This window comes from Chanos chanos, chromosome 1 (assembly GCF_902362185.1).
Source record: "Chanos chanos chromosome 1, fChaCha1.1, whole genome shotgun sequence".
Classification (NCBI taxonomy): Eukaryota; Metazoa; Chordata; class Actinopteri; order Gonorynchiformes; family Chanidae; genus Chanos; species Chanos chanos.
This window is the reverse complement of record NC_044495.1, coordinates 42,107,739-42,131,577: the sequence shown is the minus strand read 5'-3', so window position 1 is coordinate 42,131,577 and position 23,839 is coordinate 42,107,739. Positions and strand designations below refer to the sequence as shown.

Below are 23,839 nucleotides of genomic sequence, written 5' to 3'. Positions count from 1 at the left end.
AAATCAATAAATGAATAAATGAGTAAACAGAGAGAGGCTATGAGCTGAAGCTAGGGTTGGCACATTCTAAAACTTCTGGTGAAGCTCTAGAAACATTTGAAAAAACATCTTAAATTCAATCAAAGATCACTTATAGACATGATTTACCGACATGTTCTCAAATCACAAGATCAAATCTCGATGGGTAATCTAAGCCTCCAAAGCTGACAAATCGAATTAGTTGATTTTGGCAAGAGACTGTGCATTCTATTTTAGAGAGGCAATTAGACATGATTACCTGACTGACTGTTTGCAATTAACATGAGAAATGCACATCAGACCAGAAAATTTAAAAAAATTAAACCAAATGGATGAATACTACAACCTCATGTAAAATTGCTTTTGCACCATTGATGAACTTTCAGTAGAGTCAAAAACTAAAAATAGAACTGGATAATTAAGAGAGGCATGTTTGACAGCATTCCAAAATGTATTATTTGCCATAAGAAAGAATCTGAGGGCACTTAAGTGCTTTGGAGTGAAAATGTTTACTTTTCCCATGGTTCATCACTGGCTCTGATTGCTTAATCATGCGCAGTCAAAATCAGTGGAGGGACTTCTCCTCTTCCCAACACACTGACATTCACCAGTGTGGAAGTTATTCTGAGGCCACCACAAGATTATTTGGATGCTCGTCAAAAGCTTTAAATTAGAAACCACAAACATTTCGGAGTGCTTACACTAAAATTTTCCTGGCTAATCAGAGCCGTGCTTCTGAGAGGAGGAAAGTCATTCTCACAGGTACCGGAGAATTCCTCACGGCTATTTGGGCCAGGCAGATGGGAAGGGGGGTCAGGGATGGGGGGTGGACGCCACTCTGGACTGTGGTGAGATCCTATGATCTACAATCCCAGAGCACCTGCCAAAAGGCATTCCACTCAAACTGAACCGGTCTACAAGACCTCCCTGTCCTAAACCCTCTCCCCTACCCCCGACCTTTACATCGTGAATGGAGCTGGCCACACCGGTGTCCCTAACTCACTCCCTAATGCACCGCATGACTGTGTAATTATGTTATAGTGTGATAAAAAAGAAAATAGCTCTATTTCAAGGCTGTTTTTGTCCAACCAGCAATGAAACTGAGCCACAGTCCATGAGGTTATTGGCTGCAGGTTTAAATAGTTCAGTAATATCTGCGAAACCATAAATAGATCATATCTGCCTTCATAAACACGACCTTTTAATGTAAAAAAAAAAAAAAATCAAAAAAGCCCTGTGCCAGAATTTAATAACGGTTTAATGGTTTTCTGTTGAGACTAGCAGTCCTGAAGCAAACATTGCTGGACTGTCAGAGACAACTTGAGCCAAGAGTTCATTTCCCAATGGTTTTCATCATCTCTGTCCAGCCTTTCTGAGTGGTGGGATTTGGGAGTGTTCTGAAGAACCGAACATGGCTGGACACTTCAAACACAGCACTCCACTGACAAAGTCTAGGTTTAAGTACCTAAATGTGAGTTGAAGTACCTATAGAACTGGAAGAATTTTCATACTACTTCAAAGGTATGGCATCTTTCAGCTTTTTTCACCATTCACTTCAAATGTGAATGACAATGTAAACAAACCTTAAGCAGATGGAAAGTGTTGGCTGGACTTTGCTCCCGTCATGTCAATGCCAGTCAGAACTAGGTTTGATCAAGAAGGCTTTATTTATGCTGTTGTTTCCCCAACACTTCAAACTCTGCTCCATTGGTCCTCAGATCAGACCATTCCACGCCATCCACAGATGTCCCAAGTCTAAAAGCCTGTACAAGTCAATTACCATCAAGTCCACGTGAAAAACCCAGGTTGCCCAACTCTTTCACGCTCTTCACCTACTCCACATTCCTCCCAGAGCTTCATAGTAGCACCTTTTACCCCCCAAAATACAGGTCAAATTTGACAGTGGAGCATAACTCAACTTTACCAGCCCCTTTGACTTTGGCTTTCTTCTCATGAATATCACTGAAACGGACAGTTCCTTTTTTGGGCTTGCAGTTTGGATCAAACAGCATTAAATCTGTGTGTATGCTCATGGTACACTATGGCTGAGCCCTCTCAGCATACTGTTAATAACATTATGCTGTGTGTAATCAAAAGGCATTTACAGATCCTGCAACACAATATAATGCCACTTTATAATAATCACTACTTTTGCACTGGACTGGTACAGAAGTGCTCTGATGTAGGTTTGAGAGCAAGGGTTTAAATTACATGCATGAATGGGCATTGTGTTTTCTCAGAACACACTCACATTAAATAGTTAGTATGACCTCATTAGCTTGTCTTGAAACAACAACTGGAAAAAGACATGCTGCTAAATAAAAAGTGTTATTTTAAGAAACCGCCAGATGGGCTCTTTGGAGGGAATACAAAGAGCATTTGCTACCATTGCTGGACTGAATTTTCCTTTTCATTAAAAGTGCATTGAGTTTAAAGTATCATTTACAAGTTAAAAACATTCCACCGATGACACTAGTGAGGTGAAACTTGGAGAATATTCCATGAGGCAGGATTTGTCTGTTAGCTGGATAATTTTTCAGCAGGATTTGTCTGTTAGCTGTATAACTTAAGCTGAAAGTCAAGGCTGCTCAATAGGTATGTTTCTTTGTTGTTCTCCTGTTCTCATTGGCCTGCTCTGACATTTGTCTGAAGTTCTCCGACCAGCTGAGAAAATCTGATTTGTGGAATACCCCCATGCTAAAGTTATGTTCATCAAAATTCTTGCTGGTAGCTTACTTAGACTTTGACTGTAAAACCTTGCTATTCCAGTTTTCTTTGTTTCTTTTTTTTTTATTCAAATTAAAACACGGGTTGGCACGGTGGCGCACTGGGTAGTGCTGTCGCCTCACAGCAAGGTTCGGGTTCGATTCCCAGGCGGGCGGCCAGGATCCTTTCTGTGTGGAGTTTGCATGTTCTCCGTGTCTGTGTGGGTTTTCTCCGTGAGCTCCGGTTTCCTCCAACAGTCCAAAGACATGCAGGTTAGGCAAATTGGAGACACTAAAATTGCCCCTAGGTATGAATGTGTGTGTGAGTGTGTTTTTTGGTGTGTCTGCCCTGTGATGGACTGCCGACCTGTCCAGGGTGATAGGCTCCAGCACCCCCCGTGACCCTAATTAGGATAAGCAGCTTAGATATTGAGTGAGAGAGTGAGTGAGTAATTAAAATGCATGATGCCAGAAACTCAAGATGCAATTTATGATATGGAAACATCAAATCTGACCAAATTCTTAATTGTAATTAATCACCACGAAGCGTGTGGTTACCTCAATTAATGTCATTTATTCTTTAAACCTATAAAAAGAAAGAAATGGTTTGCTTATTGTACAAATAGACATAAAAGAAAGTCCAGAAAGTGATAACAGCCCAGGAGAACTATTAGAATCCACATGGTCAAAAAAATCCATCACTCTTTCAGGACAGAATAGGGACAGACTATATGACCATCAGTCATAAACACTTAGTTAACTGGACCCAGGGAGTCTGACCCAACACTGGTGCTGTCAAAGATTCCTCTCGGATCAGTCAGCTCAGGACCTCTCGTCCCATCTGATAGCCATTACCCAGCATGCCTGGCCTCCTCTTCCACATAGGCGAAACATAAACAGTATCCGTCCGAACCGACAGAGGTTGTTTATTGTTACAGAGACTGGGTTAATCAATGTTTTAGAAAGCGGACCTATGCAGAGTCAAACAATGACGGACAGACAGTTCCCGTACCTGGAGGCAGTGGAGAGGCTGTGCAGGGTGGTGGCTATAGAGCCAGTAGGTACGGGACATTATGTTTTGTTTGATTTGTTTTGCTTTTTATGTGGAGTTTGTTCAGGATGAGATGAGTGGTTGCCTTGTGGGCATTTGAAGGTGATAGTCAGGCATGATAAATACAAAGGCAAACACATTTAAAAACAGAGAATCCCAGACTTTGCTTAGACGTTTGGTCTGTTGCTGCTTTAGGACAGGATTTTTCTCCTTTCTCCTTAGTGTTTGGCCTTAGAGAAACATGAACCAAAGAAAAAAAAACAGAAATAAGTGACAATCAGCATAAAGAAAGAAGTGGGTACCCATGGAGGCAACAAAACAATGTTCAATGGCTTCCTCTGCTTCCAGCAGAGTAGGGATTTTTTCAAGAATCTCAAAATGTCCTCTCCTTGAGTTGTTATTCTACTGAATTTGGGCAGTTCCTCCACAGAACCAGGGCTGTGCTAAGGCAGGAAGCCCATTACTGGGTTTTTGGACACACCTCTGTTCAAAACAAGATATTTTCAATGCACGAGGGGGTTACGTTTCAAATTCATCTCGGTTCCGCTGATTAGCTTACACGCAGGCTCCAGACGGTGTATTTAAAAAAAAAGGAAGAAGAAAAAAAAATGCATACAGTATTGCAGACTTCACTGATTCATCAGCCAAACCACTAATGCCAGTTAGAGCATGTGTTAGCTGTAGCCATTCCAGGAAGCTCTGAGTACAACCCTGAGAAGGTAATTTTGATGAAAAGAGAAACAAACAGAACAATTCATAGACAAACTGCACTCCAGAATAAATTCATATGAATCCTCATACAATGTAGCGGAAGATCCAGAAACGAATTAATATCACAGAGATCTGAGAGGTCCAGGAAAACTTTACTTCACAGTAACCACTGTTATTCAGAGGTCAGACGCTGATATAGAGAGAAAAATAAGACATCATGGAAAATTCCGGAGCCATGACGACAGATTATATCAAATTATGCTGTTCCCATCGATTCTCAGCGCAGACTAAGAACTAAAATGTATAATGGATCAGAAAATATAAGAAATAAAACACTTCAAGAAAGTGAGAATGAAACAACAAAGTGAATAGAGTTAGTTTAGCTGTTTATCATACTGGTAATAAAATAGATAAAAATAATGTTAGTCCTGTTGTCTTATTAACAAAATCTTTACCTCACAACAAAAACTGTGTTGCTGTAATTAATTCATTTGGACGGTTTAGACAAAACTGTTATAATTTTGACTCATTTTGACATAAAAACCACCATTTAATACTTAAGCAGTTAAATATTGACAGTAACTTCACAACATTTTCTCCTTGTAGCTGTTAAATTGATATGAGTTAGCTGTGAGCCTTCACATTGTGTTTACATTAAGCATTACAAAAGCCTTCACTGTCATATTACACATGGACTTGAGGAGTTACATATAATTAGAAGTCGCCTCCCTATTTCTAATAGTGTTTTCTAAACTCTTTTTGGAAAAGGTAACTGTGTAAACAGTGTAAGATAGACTAGTTATGTGAGTAAATTAACAAACAAAACATGTATCATAAAGCCACTCATGCATGCATACATACATGCATAGACACACGCATGCACACACGCACGCACGCACGCACACACACACATACACACACGCACACACACAAAAGACAGAGAGAGAGAGAACAAGAGAGAGACAGAGAAATGATGCTATTTACAATAACATAGAGTTATATTTTATATTACTGTAAATATAACTGATGGCTTTCATGTAGATGAAAGCAGACGCAGGTTCCAGTACATTCTTAAATAAGGAGGTTAGTATGCTACATGACTGACATTGGCACAGCCACCTGTAGAGCACAGACCTGCAGGTGTCCTATCACCGTCAGCTGCATATTTCTATGGCAACTTTTTTTCTTTTTATCTCCAACCATTTAATCCCCAAACTTTCACTGTCATCTTTTCAAAATGACAGGAAGCAGCTGAACACACATACTGATACACAGAGGGCAGATGACTGTTAAAACAGTTGTTCTAGAGTAAAAGTGTGTGTGTGTGTGCGCGTGTGTCTGTGAGAGAGAAAGAGAGAGAGAGAGAGAGAGAAAGTTGGGGATTTTCCCTTTAGTCATTAGCCTTTACGGGAGGGTCTTTGTGGGAGAGCCAGTGTGTGTGAGTGTGTGTGTGTGTGTGTGTGTATTCATGCATGTGAGCATGAGTGTGTGTGTGTGTGTGTGTGTGTGTGTGTGTGTGTGTGTGTGTGTGTGTGCATGTGAGCATGTGTGTGTGTGTGTGACCACTGCAGCCAGACTTGAACATAAACACTTTTAAATGGGTCAGATGAATTTACTTCTACTGACACATTCAGCTGACAAAGACTTAGGAGCGTTGTGGTTTATTTTATTATTCAATTCACTAACAACAGGGGAAACAAGGAATTACCATTTGAAATCAAAGCAGGACAGCCTTCATTTGTCATATGGTCGACACTTCTCCGGATTATACCCCAAAATCTTTCCATTACACTTTTAATGGGAATAGAAAAGAAAGAGAGCATTGGAGAAACTGAAGCGATTTGCTCGAGTTTAACTGTCACTGTCATACCTTTGGCTTTTAATGGAGAGTTCAACACTTCTCAGCTGCAATGAGTAGCGCAAGGGAACCAATTAGACAGCAGGTTTTAGTGGCTTGGGAACTAGCAGCCAACTCTATTATACCAACCCTCATGTGATACAGTGCATTGGCAGATTTCTCCTTCTAACTGGCCTATTTTCACAAAGGTTTACAGAAGTGTTTCCTCCTGCACTCCACATCACGATTCACTAACAGTCTCATCAGCATCAATCAGAGTGCCTCATGTTGTTAAACCCTGGATGGCCAGAGTGACTGGGGGAGGATTCCAATTATCCTGGCTTTGAAGGTAATGACATCACACTGGAAGAACCCAAGGTCTCGTGTGTGGGAGTCCAACCGGCCTTGGTGCCATGTTAAACTCTGAGATCAAAATTACTTCAAATGGAACATCGTTCATCTTCACATACCCAGCCGTTCAGCAGCGAGCCAGCGCTAATATGATTTCCTCCTATTCTGTATTTTTACCGTCTCTAATTGGCTGACATTAGAGAGTGAGAGAGAGAGAGAGAGAGAGAGAGAGAGAGAGAGAATGGGAGAGGTTGAGAGAGAGAGTGAGAGAAAGAGAGTGAGGAGGCAGGGGGAGGGGAGCTTATATTCGCTGACTCTTGGTGTCTCTGATGTATCTCTACTTTGAGATCATTCCCAACACACAAAAGCCCAGACTGCTCAGCTCCCCTAGAGATGGAGAAAGCATATGGATCAATACCAGGTGACTGTGACAAATCAATGCGCTCTCCACTACAAGCAAACATAAGCAGCTTTTCAGTATATAACTTACTGGGATGAGTTCTATTGTACTAGAAAAAAAATGTGTTAACAAGAGCACCAGCCTTACTGTTGCAACATGAATACCAAAACAAGACCAGAGCAGATGCTAAAACTTTTATATTTACATGATGAAATCCTCTTCCAGAGTGAATATATATGCAAATCTTCATACAAACAGAGACAGTCACTGTAAAAAGATATAGTTAAAATGTGAAGCCATAAAATAAGTAAAGGTCCAACTGTGGAATTTAGTTCTGAGGACTCAAGGACTTTTTATTGCATTAGTGCTGAACATCCATGTCAACTGTGCTGCAGCCAGAAAAAGAAAACAGAGATCTGTATTTTCAAATCCTTTACCATGACACTTTGTGTCATGCATCGTATTGGTGATACATAAAGTTCTGATCTGGTTGTCAAATGCACTTGTTCTAAGTCTGCTCCTCAGGACCCCAGTCTGCACCTCCATTCTCACAGCCGATTGGGCCAATCAGGGGTTTGATTATGAGCTGGTGGGCAGAGGCAGGGGGATCCCAGAGGAGCTGATTGACAGCCACTGGTCTAACCCAGAGCCCAGACATATGGATAACATTACACCATCGTGGCTTTAAGAAGAGCTACTCAACACACATTACCATTTGGAGCATTTTGACAAGTGCCGCTATACATTTTGCCCCGTGCACTTAGAGCATGTGGGCATTTTTTTTCTTTTTTGAGGGGGGGGGGGGGGGGGTAAGTGGTGGGGGGGACTGGAAGTGAGCAAGGGGGCCAGGAGCCAGCCCCTGGATGTGTCCCGTTCCCTAGCCACGCTCTTGGGCGAAGTGAGCTGGAAATAGCAGCATCTTGTAAGCCCCACTATGGAGCGGAGTCTGCTCGTTTTACACTCATATGACCAGCCACAACCGCCTGACATTCGCAGTCTGTTAATACACCGCTATGAGATAACACAATAAAAGTTAAATGAGGCCATGAGGTCAAGGGTTTCACAGAGCTCGTGGTTTTGATGTTGGGCACTGTGCTTAATTTGAGCCTCCATGCGGGCCGCAGTTCATCAGGTCTGAAGGGGGGAGAAACGAATTGTCGGTTCTTGAGCCCTGTAGAACTGAAGGCATCTCGCCGTAACATCTGCCAGACGTGCCAGGGACCCTTGAGAATAATTACACGTCACATCTGCATGATTCACGATGACTGTAATTCATCTGTTTGAAGCCATTATAAGGAACACATGGTTCTTTTTTAGATAGAGAGACAGTGACAGAGAGACAGAGAGAGAGAGAGAGAGAGACTGGTGCTGCAGAGAGAGACAGGGAGAATTACAGCTTGTCACCGGTGAGAAGGAACAGGCTTGTCTGAATTATGACAGGTATTAATAAATGTTAATGAAGCAAAAGAGAAGAGAGTAAAGATAAATACGGTGGAAAAGTCTAAGAAGGAGAAGAAGAGAAAAAGACAAAGGTAGAAGTAGAAGCCCAAAATAATACAAAACCAAAAAAAAAAAACCAGACAAAGACTCACAGACCAAGAAAGAAGCACAAGAGGGGAGTTGTAGAGATAAAAGAGCATGGGGGGAGATGGGGAGAGGTGGGCAGGGTTAACTGTGGTTTCGTTTTTAGGATGAACATTCCCATGCGACAGCTTCCCTGGGGAACCCTCCACAGAACAATCTAAAAATGGAGCCTAACATGCACGTGGGGTCAAAGTTCACAGGGCCAAAGGTCACTGACAGTCAACACACTGACCGTCTCCTCCTTGTCGGTAATGTGTCTTCATAAGATGGTAGATATTACATGTGGGTTTTACTGTAGTATGGTTTTCACTCTTCACATGCAACTACAGTTAGCATACCACTGTTAAAATAACTCCATTAACTGAGAGCTTCTCTCCCATCACTCTCGGAAGCGCTTAATCGGTGAACGAGACAAATAAACATTCCTTCATGTTGTTTACAGAGACTGAAATCTACAAAGAACCACTGAATTGCTGATATCATTCCACTGTAAGACCAGTGAACTCAAAGCCATGCATAGTTATGCGCCTCTGCTACTCTGAAATATATCCAAACCATCAGAATTTATGATGAGTGTTTATCGGAAAGTACAGATTAATTTAGAGTAAGGAGATGCAGAACAGTTGTTAGATTATCTCCTTGGAAGTTGTGTTTATGCGCGGTGGGATTGTCTTCCCTATTTTTGGGATTGGTGCGAGACGGTATGCAGACGGGGTCATTTTTCCAGCCTGCCGAGAGCCTGGGCCATAAGCTCGGATTTCTTCCACCCGGTTCCGCGCTCTGACCTATGGCCTTTAACCAACGGGCTGCACATATCGAGGTCCCACTGCTGCATTGAGTCACAGAAACGCCGAGGGTTGTGACCCGGAACAGAAAAATGCGCACACCAGGGATCAGTTCCTGTTCTCCTGATTCACTTGTAGAGAAACCCCGCTATTCTCCTGGTGCTGTTTATAGACAGGACTGCAGAATGACTGAGGGAGAAACTCTACTGACACTCCATCACTTTAGATAAATGTCTCTCTAAAGTTGTCATCGTGCCCTCTGGGTTGTTGCCTTGTGGGGTTTTATGACTGTAGAAATGTCATAATATATTAACGATGTGAAGCAGATCATAATAAAGAGACTATAGAGTTTGCTAAGGATCTGTAGATGCTTTGCTGAGCTAACAAAGGGACATCAAAGGACTCTCTCTCTCTTTGTGTATGTGTGTGTGTATGTGTGTGTGTGTGTGTGTGTGTGTGAGAGAGAGAGAGAGAGAGAGAGAGAGAGAACGTGTGTGTGTGTGTGTGTGTGTGTGTGTGAACGTTAAATACCTCCATTACCTGGAGGTGGATGCCATCCATTACAGGGCACAGACAGAAGGCTAGAGCAGTCAGTAATTAAACATGTGCAGTGCTGGTCATGACCAAAAGACCAGCTCTAATCATCCCTTATCTGGGGTAATTACCTCATAGCTGGGGAAAATCACCCCATATCATGTGGATAGGAGTAAAAATGCTGTGTGTGTGTGTGTGTGTGTGTGTGTGTGTGTGTGTGTGTGTGTGTGCCCTTTAAATTTTGTAAAGTTCCCCAGGCTTTCCCTCTCTCTGATTGTAATCCAGAGGTAATGGTCTGGCAGCCAAGCAGGTGCATTAAAGGGAAGCAAGCAGACACACACACACGAACACACACACAGAAACACAAACACAAACACATACACACACACACACATACACACACACACACACACTCACATACACTTACACACACGCATACGTGCACACATACACGCACACACACGTATGTGCACACACATGTACACACACACACGTACACACACACGCACACACACACACCACACACACACACACACACACACACACACACACACACACACACACACACACACACACCACAGAGTGATCTGGAAGCATCAGAGAAATGAATGAGTGAGAATGATAGATTAGGAAATGTGACGTACTGTTTTTATTTACTTTTATAAAGGATAAAAGAATGTGCTTGAGAAAAAATATTTTATTTATTCAATATTGCATTGTCTCGCTATTCATGAAACACTACACTGGAAATTACTGTTGCAACAATAATGTGAATAGTGTTACCACAGCTGCACAAACACAGACATTAACACACACTAACAGAGACACTAATACAGAAAGCCACTCTGACATCCTCAGCCTGCAGTCTCAATCTGCAGTTAACTACAGATGACCTGCAGTCTCACTTTACAGTTTATCTACAGATGACCTACAATCCAAGTCTACAGTTTACCTACAGATGACCTACAATCCAAGTCTACAGTTTACCTACAGATGACCTACAATCCAAGTCTACAGTTTACCTGCAGATGAAATACAATCCAAGTCTACAGTTTACCTACAGATGACCTACAATCCAAGTCTACAGTTTACCTACAGATGACCTACAATCCAAGTCTACAGTTTACCTGCAGATGAAATACAATCCAAGTCTACAGTTTACCTACAGATGACCTACAATCCAAGTCTACAGTTTACCTACAGATGACCTACAATCCAAGTCTACAGTTTATCTGCAGATGACCTACAATCCAAGTCTACAGTTTACCTACAGATGACCTACAATCCAAGCCTACAGTTTACCTACAGATGACCTACAATCCAAGTCTACAGTTTATCTGCAGACGATCCACAATCTGAGACTACAGTTTATCTGCAGACGATCCACAATCTGAGACTACAGTTTATCTGCAGACGATCCACAATCTGAGACTACAGTTTATCTGCAGAAGAGTGAGCTCCTTTTCCGTCTCAGCATTTTTAGGGTCTTGTGCTGTTCTAAGCATATCCACAGTCCCCCTGCATAATGGCGCAGGTTGTGTGTGTGCGTGTCTGTGTGTGCGCATGTGTGCCTACACGCATGTGTTTGTGTGTGTGTGTGTGTGAGTGTGTGTGTGTGTGTGTATGTGTGAGGATCGATGGCTTCCTCTGCTTGACACTATGGTGTTGATTCAGCACCTAACTGCACAAAGAAGAGAGAAACAGAAAGAGAAACACACACTTAACACACACGCACACATACACAGTCACACTCTCAGGAAAATAAAGACCACTGAAACACCTTCACAAGGTCAGTTCTTCAAACAGAGGGACTCTGAGGACCCAGTGTTTTGCCACAGCACCGTGTACTTTGGGACAAGACTTAAAATCACTCCAGTAGGAGAGGACATGGTAGTCAAAAGCAAAAAAACTCACAGATTAACACTGCCCAAGTAAAAAAAAAAAAGAAAATCTTCGTTTTGATTTGGGTTCAGTGCCAGGTCAGAGAACTTAATGTGTGGTTGAATTTCTCTTCCGAAGCATCACAGTAAATATTCCATGGTCAGGGTGACCAGTATGTGGCCGCTCAGTTGATATGGGTCGGAAAGATGGTCATTTGAGAGTGAGATGAAAGATAACAAGAGCTTTAAGTTCCAAATCTACAATGATCTATTTGAGATTATCTTGACATCATCTTCATAATTGTGGAAACTGTCAAATCAGCATTTTCTCATTTAATTTCTTTCAGAGTCTTGTCATTCTGATACCTCTTGAAAAATGCCCTTTCTTTTTTTGGACCTGTGTGTTTGGTTTCAACAATCAGAAAAAAGTCATCAGCCAACAGGAGTAATATCTCTCTCTAAATGTCGACTTTCTACTGAATATGGTACTTTCATGCTACGAGCCTAATCTGAGTAGTGGACACTGAGGAATACAGCTATTATGCAGTCTACTGTGGCAAATGTATGCCCCATACACCAAAATACGTTTATTCACTGTTCCCTGATGGGATTTTCATACTGGGTAGTAACACATGATCAAAATGTCAGAGATGAACGTGTAAGAATCCAGACTTGCAGTAAATGCGAGGAGGAGGAAAAGGCGGTATTGCTGTGTTTTTGAGGAGGTGGAGGAAAAGGCGGTATTGCTGTGTTTTTGAGGAGGAGGAGGAAAAGGCGGTATTGCTGTGGTTTTGAGGAGGAGGAGGAAAAGGTGGTATTGCTGTGTTTTTGAGGAGGAGGAGGAAAAGGCGGTATTGCTGTGTTTTTGAGGAGGAGGAGGAAAAGGCGGTATTGCTGTGTTTTTGAGGAGGAGGAGGAAAAGGCGGTATTGCTGTGTTTTTGAGGAGGAGGAGGAAAAGGCGGTATTGCTGTGGTTTTGAGGAGGAGGAGGAAAAGGCGGTATTGCTGTGTTTTTGAGGAGGAGGAAAAGGCGGTATTGCTGTGTTTTTGAGGAGGAGGAGGAAAAGGTGGTATTGCTGTGTTTCTGAGGAGGAGGAGGAAAAGGCGGTATTGCTGTGGTTTTGAGGAGGAGGAGGAAAAGGTGGTATTGCTGTGTTTTTGAGGAGGAGGAGGAAAAGGCGGTATTGCTGTGTTTTTGAGGAGGAGGAGGAAAAGGCAGTATTGCTGTGTTTTTGAGGAGGAGGAGGAAAAGGCGGTATTGCTGTGTTTTTGAGGAGGAGGAGGAAAAGGCGGTATTGCTGTGTTTTTGAGGAGGAGGAGGAAAAGGCGGTATTGCTGTGGTTTTGAGGAGGAGGAGGAAAAGGCGGTATTGCTGTGTTTTTGAGGAGGAGGAAAAGGCGGTATTGCTGTGTTTTTGAGGAGGAGGAGGAAAAGGTGGTATTGCTGTGTTTCTGAGGAGGAGGAGGAAAAGGCGGTATTGCTGTGGTTTTGAGGAGGAGGAGGAAAAGGTGGTATTGCTGTGTTTTTGAGGAGGAGGAGGAAAAGGCGGTATTGCTGTGTTTTTGAGGAGGAGGAGGAAAAGGCAGTATTGCTGTGTTTTTGAGGAGGAGGAGGAAAAGGCGGTATTGCTGTGGTTTTGAGGAGAGCATAGAGAAGGCACGGAGATGCAGGCCCATGTGCACAGATAACGGGCTCACACTCAGCCAGACGGACAGAGCCTCTTCATTAGCATACTGTTGGCATCATTCCTACATGACAGAGCTGGAGAGGACATCTGCCCCTGTGTGTGTGTGTGTGTGTGTGTGTATGTGTGTGCGGTAGTGTGTGTGTGGTGTGGTAGGGTGTATAATATGAACTTTTAGAAGGCCTAAAAGTGATTTTTGTCTTTCTCAGTAGGTGTATTTGTGTGTCTTTATGCATGTGTATGTACTAAATAAGTGTCTGAGTGAACACGATTCTATATACACATGCATCTTTCTGTGTTTGTATGTTTATCTATAGTTCTGTGTGTGTGTGTGTATGTGTGTGTGTGTGTGTGTGTGTGTGTGTGCATTAGCAAACAGAGCCAGTGTTCTCAGAGCCTCTGACTGATGTCACACGTCTTGAAATCCCAGCGGTCCTATTAAGCTCTACTGTCTGCATAACCATCAATAGCACCAGCCCGTGATAGAGCGAGGACACAGACAGAGGCACTAACTCGACACACAGAGAACAATAACAGGACAGGATAAGAACTCTCCCGTCCCCGATGAGTTCCCACGAAACCCGAGAATACTGACACACTCTAATGTAGATGACAGTCTCTGTGAAAGTCGTCCATTTTTCCAGAAGAATGGTTTTGGCGCTCGTCAAAGTCAATATCATCTTTCAGGCCAACAGTCAGAACCACATCAAATTCCCAGATGGAACTTCGGCTTGATGTTCATAAATCCGGTTCCTTGAAGGTTCTTCATAATATTTACACTGTTCACAAATATATGGTACACACTGAGTTCACAGTCAAAGAAACCAGATATTATTTACAGATGTAGAGTGTGAGAGACAAAGGAATGCCTATCGGGTAGTTTTTTTGTTGTTGTTTTTTTTGTCCTGTGCATTCCATCGTTTTTCATTCATTTGTTTTTTGTTTGCTTACAGCATTCATGGAAATCATGGGAAATGAAGGAATGCCAGTCTGTTCTCAGAATTCCTCAGAACTCTGCACTACAGACTTAGCTTCAGGAAAAGTGCAGCGTGGTGTATCTAACATCCTGAACACAAATTAGACTGCTATTTTACAAGAATGCTGTCTAATATCAAAGTTATTTATATGTTACAAAAAAAAACCAAAAAAGAAAACAAGTCCCAGATATTTATCTGATTGTGGTTAATATCCTTCCCAAAAACCCAGAAGATAACCCCTCCCATCCAAGAAGATAAGTTACATTTTACAATAATGACTGTTTCTTTTTTCTTTCTTTTTTGAGAGAGAGAGAGAGAGAGAGCAAGAGCCAGCAAGAGATAGAGGGAGAGCGACAGAGAGAGAGACATTGAGAGAGAAAGAGAGAGAGAGAGAGAGAGATAAATGCCTCATGCTTCAAGGAAGATCTCTCTGGAAAACAAAAACTCTGGATACCCACACAGGCAACTTCCCAACACAGCAAAGCAAAAAGAGCAGAAGAGAACTGCTGAGTCAATTAAGTAGTTAACACAAGTTTACTGTTGACTCAGATCATGCTCACTGAGGGAGTAGTGGGGTCAGTAAAGTCAGGTGACTTTTCTGGTGCTGTGATACACTGTTGTAATGTGGTCAGTGCTAAGAGAAGATCAGGACTTTGACATGTTGATTTTCAAGAGTGAATATGCCTGTTCCCTTTTGTAGCTTGACCCAAACAGTGCGAACAGGTACATCTGAATTCTGCATGCATAAAAATGAGTTTGGCATGACTGGAAAAGTATCATGATATCAGAATAGGTCATAATGTCGGCTTAATGTAGACTGGACAGATGTAGTAGATCCTATTCATGGATCTGGATTGGGATCTGGTCAACGGGCCATAATGTTCCCGGGTGAGGTCAAAGGTACCTGAGGGACATTACTGAAAAAGCAAGACCAAAACGACAAGCAACTCTGAAATATAAATCAATGGTGAGAGCAGGCATTCTTTTGAGATCTAACCCATGATAGACTCACAGAAAACAGTACATCTAAAAATGTTCATTTGGAAGAAGATTATTGGAGAAAACAGCCTAGTGAACAATAGGCAAAGTTACATGGTCAGACAAATCAATTATACCCAGTTTTCAACAAGTGGACGAGTGCATATTTAGAACATGCCAAAGGAAACTGGCCGACTCAGGTGCTTGTTTCCCCGCAGTGAATAGTTTTGGCAGCTGTTATGGTGCGAGATAATTTTCCTGACATGGTTTTGGTCCACTCACCCCTTTAGTGGACGAGGTAAATTAATGTTGCAACAATAGATCACCTTCATTATCTGGTGAAACACATATTCCAGGACTATAACAGCCTCCATCCACAAGGCATTTGTGGAAACCTCCATCCAGAGGGCACAAGAGGTCACAATGCCTGAAAAGCAGTGTTTTCATTCAGTCACTATATCTCAACCCAGTCAAACTGTTATGGAAGATTCTGGAGTGGTGCCTGTAAGCGGAACCTCTACCACCATTAAAAAAGACACCAAAATGATGGAGTTTCAAATGGAAGAACAGTGTCGCTTCAGCAGAGCTCCAGATAATGGAGGAATCTATGCTAAGGTACTTCTGAAGCTGCAAATTATACTGGAATTTCATCAGCACTGGAATTTAGAGCCACAGGCACAAAACACACACACACACACACACACACACACACACACACACACAGAGTAATGAGAATGAATAGTGTCTCGCCCGCAGTATCTGAGGCACATTGATCATGGGCAGTAAGAGCGATGGGTTGCTGGCAGAGAGAAAGCTGTTCACATGCGTTAATCTGCATCTAATCCATTCTAATTCTGTGTTATTGATAACCCAGAGCTGACTGCGCTGTGTAAAAATGCCGACCGAACAAGTGGCCTTTCGCACCGTGAGCTGCCATTTGTCTTCGTGAAAAGGCCTCATATAATTGGGAGTCCTTTTTATTAAGTGAAAAAGCAGATGTTTCAGTTTAAAAAGAAAAACCAATCCGCTGTCTTTCCATTGTCTCAAGTCTTATCCAATAAGCCAAGCAATATCTCTTCAGTTCGAGTGTGTGAAAGATTAATTGCTCAATTAAGATGCATTAGCAGCTGATTGTTCCTGAAGCTCTGCGTCAATCTCATTGACCATCTCTGTATACAGAGAGAGCAGATGAAGTTAATTCCAACGCTGCGGTATCTCTTCTCATTTTACTGCTTGGAGATTCTGGAGGAAATGGCGGGTCGAGAGGGGAGAGGAGATGAATTGATTGATTCTGCTGCTCTGCTCTGACCTCTTCTTTTCTCATAAATGTCAACTCACACTTTGCAAGAATTAATCTCCTGAGGAGGCCTTGGTGAATGACTCCAACACAAACCAGGTTTTGCTTGGTCCACTGCCTCGTGCCCCGCTGGACAAAGTTGGCAGGGTTTGAGGTATGAACTCGGGGAGGGCTGGGGAGGGGTCGGTTTTGTGGAAGGGGGAACAAGCGGGATATGTGTGAGGAGAAGTGGGGGGGGTAGTGTTTGTCTATAGGCCCATTCTTCAGACAGTGGAGACTCCACCAGCAGGGCCACCAGTGGGAAAATATGAAGGGTATTATGGTGATGGATATGCCTGCCATCTGAAGTCAAAGACGGAGGAAGCTCAGATACAGAGTAACACAATGAGAATTACTGCATGCTTGGCAACAGACATGCAAACCAAGAGACCAGTCATCCAGAGACAGAGAGAGAGAGAGAGAGAGAGAGAGAGAGAGAGAGAGAGAGAGATTTAAGCACCATGTAACTGGCAACCAGCTGAGACATTAACACAGCAATACAACAATCTGTCCTTCAATGTCCTATCATGATTTCAGTGAGAGAGTTATGATATCATTACAGAAACATTTAATTGACAACTGGCCTTGGTGACATCATAAGACAGAAAGTGTAGTAACTGTCAGCAAAACTCAGCATTGGAGGATTTCACTATCATTGTTTATTTTGTGTAAACAGTAGCTCTTTAGAGGTTTCTGTGGTTTGTATCCAGGACTGAGGCTGTAATTTAACTCACATGATCAACTACATCCAATTGTTGTGCCAGAGTCATACTTGAAAAATGAATGATTTTCATGGGTTTTTTTGTTTGTTTGTTTTGTTTCTTTGTTTGTTTTTTTAACTGGTTAATACGTAGTATTTAGAGCGAAGGCTAAAAGACAGTTAGAAATACTGTATCCTTGTCCATTGCTTCTATGTTTAAGAAGATTTGGGCAACCTTACAAGACTATTTTAAGACATGGACTGTATTGAAAATGGAATGGCAACGGCCTGATACAGCTGTGTGTGTGTGTGTGTGTGTGTGGTGGCGTGTGTAATGTAATTGACTCCAAGCCTGGATTTAAAACATCCATATAAGACTAGACAGTAAGAGAGTATTTACATCTAACAAAGCAGGAGTCATTTTTTCTCTTCAGGAATACAAAAGGGGACAGTCATGTTTATATCTACTCATCAGCGCATTTCCCATTGTGAAGTGTTTCCTTCAAACAATGACAGAGAGTGAGTAAGTGAGAGTGTGTGTGTGTGTGTGTGTGTGTGTGTGTGTGTACTCTGTCTGCGCATCTCAGACATCAGAAAAACACCCCCCCCCAAAAAAAAACACTCTCGTGTTTTTAAAAACCAAACATTCAAAATAATTCTACAACAGCGTGTCCATAGCAACAGCTGAAACACTGAGACTGCCAAATGAGGGGTCAATCTCATGTTTTTATTTTCTCGTCACTGGAGACAGAGAAAGCCAGAATAATCCTTCAAGTTGGATAATGATTTGTAGGCTTTATAAGCCTGGAACAGTCTGGCAGTTGGCGCTCCTTTGTGGACCATCGAAACCACGCTGGAAAGAGTGGATTTTTCTCAGGCTTGCAAAAGGAGAAAACTTTTTCAGGAGGGAAATTGGGAATTTTAGGAGGGGGAAAATGACATGGAATGCTTTTAGAGCTTGTGCACTTCAGGTCCAGAATCTCAAATATCCCATTCATAAATCCTATGTACTTTGTGAAAACCTATTTATTTATTAATTTGTTAGATAGATCCGCAGTAAAAGATAGTTCTTGCTCTTTAAATGAGTTTCTGAATGGTATGAAAGATCAGTTTACAGGTAAACTACTGCAGTGAATTATTTTTCCTCTTCCTTTTGAATTTTGCTATCCCATCTGTTTGAGTCAAACGAATATGATCACTCTGTCTCTCTCTCTCTCTCTCTCTCTCTCTCTGGGCACTGGGCCAGACTCTCTCCAGAGCAGTCTGGACAAAGAACACTACCATGATGTCAGGCCCCCCACCCCTTCTTCCTCATTCACCTGCCCCCCGCCCTCTCCTGTATCAGTCACTCCTGTCTGCTTAGCCCCAGCCAGACTCTAAACGTCCACTCTCCTTCCACCTCCCTTGCTGAAAATAATAAGAGATCGTTATTCCCGGGGGCTTTTTTCGTTCGCGAGATGGGTTGAAGCCGACCCAGTACGCGAAACATTCCTCCCTCCCTCCCTCCCTTCTCGTCTCCCGTGAGCCGTCGGGAGTTTTAAAAAATGGCTCCAAAGCAGAGATCCTGGAGCGATTACTCATCTGCAGTCTACGCAGGCATTACTGTGCTCCCCCGTACAGGAATCTGCTTCCAATATAGAAGAGACCCTTCTGAAATTATTGGGATTTCTGGTTGCATAATATTCAACATTCAAGTGGCTTCAACTGAAATGCAAAGTTTTCTCTTTGTCAGGCTGCGTGATTATTCATGGCAAACAAAGTGGTTTTAACAAAGGTCAAATCACATTCAGTCGTAGACTGTTCACTGTATCAACTACAATAAAAACAGAGATGGTGAAAAGCCGCCCACTTTTATGTATTTGATAATTCTGCGAATTTGGCTTTTTGAGGCTATTTATTTATTTGCTATTTTGAGAAGATAAAACATAAAACTCTGTAAGACTCAGTAAACTAAACTGCTTACTGAGGTCCACTTCATCAGCAGAAAAAGAGGAACCAGGTTTGGTCTGCATATGGTCGCATATAACTTATTCATGTGGCCTACTGCACTGTAAGAGAGGTTAAAATAAGAATGATTCATTCAGAAACTGTAACCACATCTTCAACTAATTTGAATCCATTAAATAACACAGAAGAGTGTAATATTAACCAAATACAGAATCGCTCATCTGCCCCCTCCCCCACAGACACGCTGAACCATTCTGATCTCCAAATGGAGGCATGGTTATGCCATACATGTTTTTTGAACGGAAACTTGGTTTGGATCTGCACCCTTAAAGGCTTGTCACCATGGTGATTTGTTTTAATGCCCAAGTGAACTTGCCCCCTGCATCTGTTTTCCTTTCTCTTTCCTCTCTTTTTATCTGCTTCATTATGTACCATTAATTATTTACTATTTACAGCAGACACAATGCAGTGGGTGCATTTTCAAGGACTAACTGCACAAAGTACACGGTGTAGTACCTTTTGTGCAAATACAATATTTTTTGGAGAGCTGTAGCTGTAGCTATAACTGCCAAACACTGATCAGTAGAGGGGTTTATCCGGACAATGAGAACACAAAATATCAATTTAAACATTCGCTTCCTTGTGGTTTAGAAAGAGGAATAATAAAATGTTGACAAACAATTCATAAACGCTGTCTTAAAATAAACATCACAGGTGCTTTTGTATGAAGCTCTTCTGCTCCCTTGTTTGTCATTAGTTGATTAAAATTTTTCCTCTTAATTGAATTCTATCTGCAATTTTTGACCAATACTACCCTCTGCTGGAGATTGAGTAGATTGCAAGTGAGCTCCACCATTACAGTGGTCAGCCATTTTGTTGTTGGACATATGACATAGTATCAAAAAATATATATTCACTTCATTTTCCAAAAAGTGTTTGGCAACTCTCTCTCCACGTGTGCGTGTCCCTACGTGCACACACACGCACACATAGGGTCATCACCCCCTGAAAGAGAATGTCAACAGTGTTTGTCATACTGGAAGTCGTGTTAGATAGTGAAATCTGTTACTGCATGCTGTGACACTTTTATAATGTCACTCTGCCATGTAAAGAATTCCTCAAATGATTAACCTGGTATCCACTTACTCTTCTTTAGATTGAGAACAAAAACCAATGAGCTGGAACCAGTCTAATTTCATAACTACACTTCAGACCCTACTTTTCATTACAGAACGCTGAAAGAGAATCATGAAATATAGTTCCTCACGTGAACTCTGGAAATATCACTTAACGGTATTAGGAGTCCTGAGTAAAATCCACTGGTTTACTCAGCTGTCTGTCATTCCCTCTGACATGTGTTTAAGGCACTCAAGCCTCAAACAGCACATGAGAGTCAAATCGCTTAAATGTACGCAGAGAAACATGAAAGTTTTTGTTTGTAAAACAGTTATAACAGGACAACAGTTCAATGGTTGCACAAGTCTCAATAGAAAAAAAAATATCCAGAAAAAAGAGCATCAGCGCATCTGAGGAACGATATGTTGTAAAAAGTTCTTGAGGTCTTAATGGCTGTTATAAGCAGAATTAAAGAGAGTTTCATGCTCTCTCAGCAGCTTCTCCCATAATATAGCTTATTTTCACAAGGTCTGCTGAAAGGCCAGAAGTCCTAACAGAAAAAAAGACTGACTGTGAAAACACTGACAAGGGTCTGGATGTGGTAATTATTTTGGTTCTATGCAGTTTCACTGTGTTAACAAGTAGTCTGAGTGTCTGATTCTTTATCGGCTTTCATAAATTAACAGCCGTTTTTCTTTTTTCCAAATAAACCATTTAATTTGGAGAAGCTAAATACCGATTCCTGTCCTTTGACTGTCAGATCAGAACAATTTTGTCTGTATAATTCTATCCGTGACTATGTATGAGCATCTTTAATGGTGAGTGTGTGCATGTGTGCATGAGTCTGCGTGTATGTTTAACAGTGAGTGTATGCATGTGCACATAAGTCCGCATGTGTGTCTGGGATGAGATGAGGGGAGTAGTATGTAACTTGGCCTGACATGATTCACATGTTGTTATCAGGTCAGAGCAGAGGTCAGGTTAGGAGAAAGCAAGGGCAAAATGAACACAGGCAACTGTGATGTTTTCTACAGAAGCTACAGTGACACGTTTACTTTTAGATACACATTGACATATCATCATTACAGTGCATGTGAGGGAAGTCAAAACTCAGGCTAGAGCAGTATATACATGATATGAGACAGAGACAAAGATTGAAAAGTCTCGTATCCAAGTTGCCTTGAATAACTCGCAGGAACAGAGAGAAAAATAAAAGAAAGCTGTCTTGCCTGAGGCAGCGGCATTGGAAGCAGGTTTAATCTAGTCAGACAATGAGTCAGCCAACACTTTCAAGTTTATTTAGAGCCCAATAACACTGATTACAGTCTGAAAGGGCTTTACATGCCCACAACAAACAAAACAGGATGGCACTCCCTGACTTAATTCTCAGAGTCCCCATCCCACAATTACTATAGCAGTTACAGTCACCGACAGACTACATCAGTCACAGTTAATGATCTGTCATAAAAAAATAATGAAAATACAACCATACCATTTTACATGCGTCAAGCTACCAGTCAAATACAGACCAGACCTCCTAGTCTGGGATACAGGAGTCTCCCCAGCATGACTCAGGACTTTTCACAAAGTCAAAGACTCAACGGCAAGCTCCGCTACATCTCCACGAGACTATCAGCGGAATCGCAACCCAAGACGAATATGACGAGGCCCTGACCACTCACAGTCACCTTCTCTGATGATTAACAGGGAGCACTGATGGCTTACACTGGTCAGTCACCTTCTCTGGTGATTAACAGGGAGCATTGATGGCTTACACTGGTCAGCAGGAGAAGAGCTAAATCTGGTTATTAAATGGCCACTAATGAGAAGTTGTCTGACAAGTTAAGCAGAATAAATACAGTCAGCATCAGACACATGCCAGCTGGGCTGATGACGGCATGAGACACACTTGAAGAAACAAATAGCATGTCTGACTGCCATTGAACAAGATCTCTCTAGCAAAAAAGGATTAGTTTCCTAAGGTGAGAAGAAAAGGCCCACAGAGGCTTCATTAGATAAGAGACCTGTTGCTGAAAGCGGCAGTTATGTGGCATCTTACCTTGTCTATCGCACTTAGACACCACCAGTGGAGATGCTTCCACACAGCCCCCAGAGAAAATTCTTATTCTTCAGCGCAAAGTCTTAACAAGAACACTGTATCACTTTTCTTTTGTTCTCTGTTCCAACCCATGTCATCTGCACAGAAGCAAAAACCCAGGAAGACTCCAGCTTGGCCAAAGTGAAAAGTCATACAGACAAGGTCAGATATCGATATCGATATCAATATCAATATCAATATCAATATCTATATATCTATATCTATATGAGATACAAGTGTCAGCTGAGAAGCCTGGAGATGGAAAGAAAGCAATGGACCAAAACACTTACTGCCCCATTCATGAGTCCCACTGGAGGCCTCAGAGACAAAACCTTGAAGACTGCAAATAGTTCATCAAAAAACAACAACAACAACAACAACAACAACAACAACAAAAAACACTCCACTGACTACTTCTTCACCAGCTGTTTCAATATGTACTGTAAGGCAGAGAGGCAGTGCAAGGAATGCAAGTAATTATTGCCATTCAGACTGGGATATCCTTTCCCACTTCTCAGCATGGCCAGGAGGAAGGAAGCTTCAGATTAGGAAGTGTGGGAGAGACTCCCAGGTCAGGGCCAGATATGACCGAGTCCCTTCTCCACACTAAATGCTGTACTTCTTATGCTGAGTTCAAAATGAATTCTAAGTTTCAAAAAGCAGTCAAAGTCTTCAGGAGTCTGATGCAATGTAAGTTTATTGCATTCAGTAGTGAGCAAAATACAACAAACTGAGTCAGGTCCTAGGGAGTGACTGAATCTAATACATAAAATCATTTACTTATATCTAAAATTTTATCAATATGCTAAACCTATGTATCCAATAAACGCATAACACGGTTGTATGGTAACACCCCTTACATCATCCGTTTTTGCATGGTCCAACCCATTTGCTTCCAGAATTTTCCCCAGATTTTCCCAGAATTCATTATTCCATGAACCACTATTTCCGAAGTGTCCTTTTTTGGTAAAATAAAAAAATAATATTCAACCTTGTCCTCATCTTACCTCGGATACTCAACCATGTCCCCAGTCTCACCTCAGACACTTTACCCTTAATGCAGGTGTTAACTATCAAGCGATGGGCTAGTCCATGCAAGGCGGACACTGAAGCAACTACATCCTGGCCATTACCTATGCTCCCCTGT

General features: G+C 42.0%; 1 protein-coding gene across 1 annotated transcript in view; it reads right to left on the bottom strand.

The window, feature by feature from the left end:
* Positions 1–7,581: 7,581 nt before the first annotated feature.
* Positions 7,582–23,839, bottom strand: part of LOC115829880 (antigen WC1.1-like) — a 50,329-nt gene continuing 34,071 nt past the window's right edge. Inside the window, 3 exon segments of the mRNA XM_030794089.1 lie at positions 7,582–7,711; positions 7,912–8,084; positions 10,760–10,764. Of these exon segments, the coding sequence (XP_030649949.1) occupies positions 7,582–7,711; positions 7,912–8,084; positions 10,760–10,764 (308 nt within the window).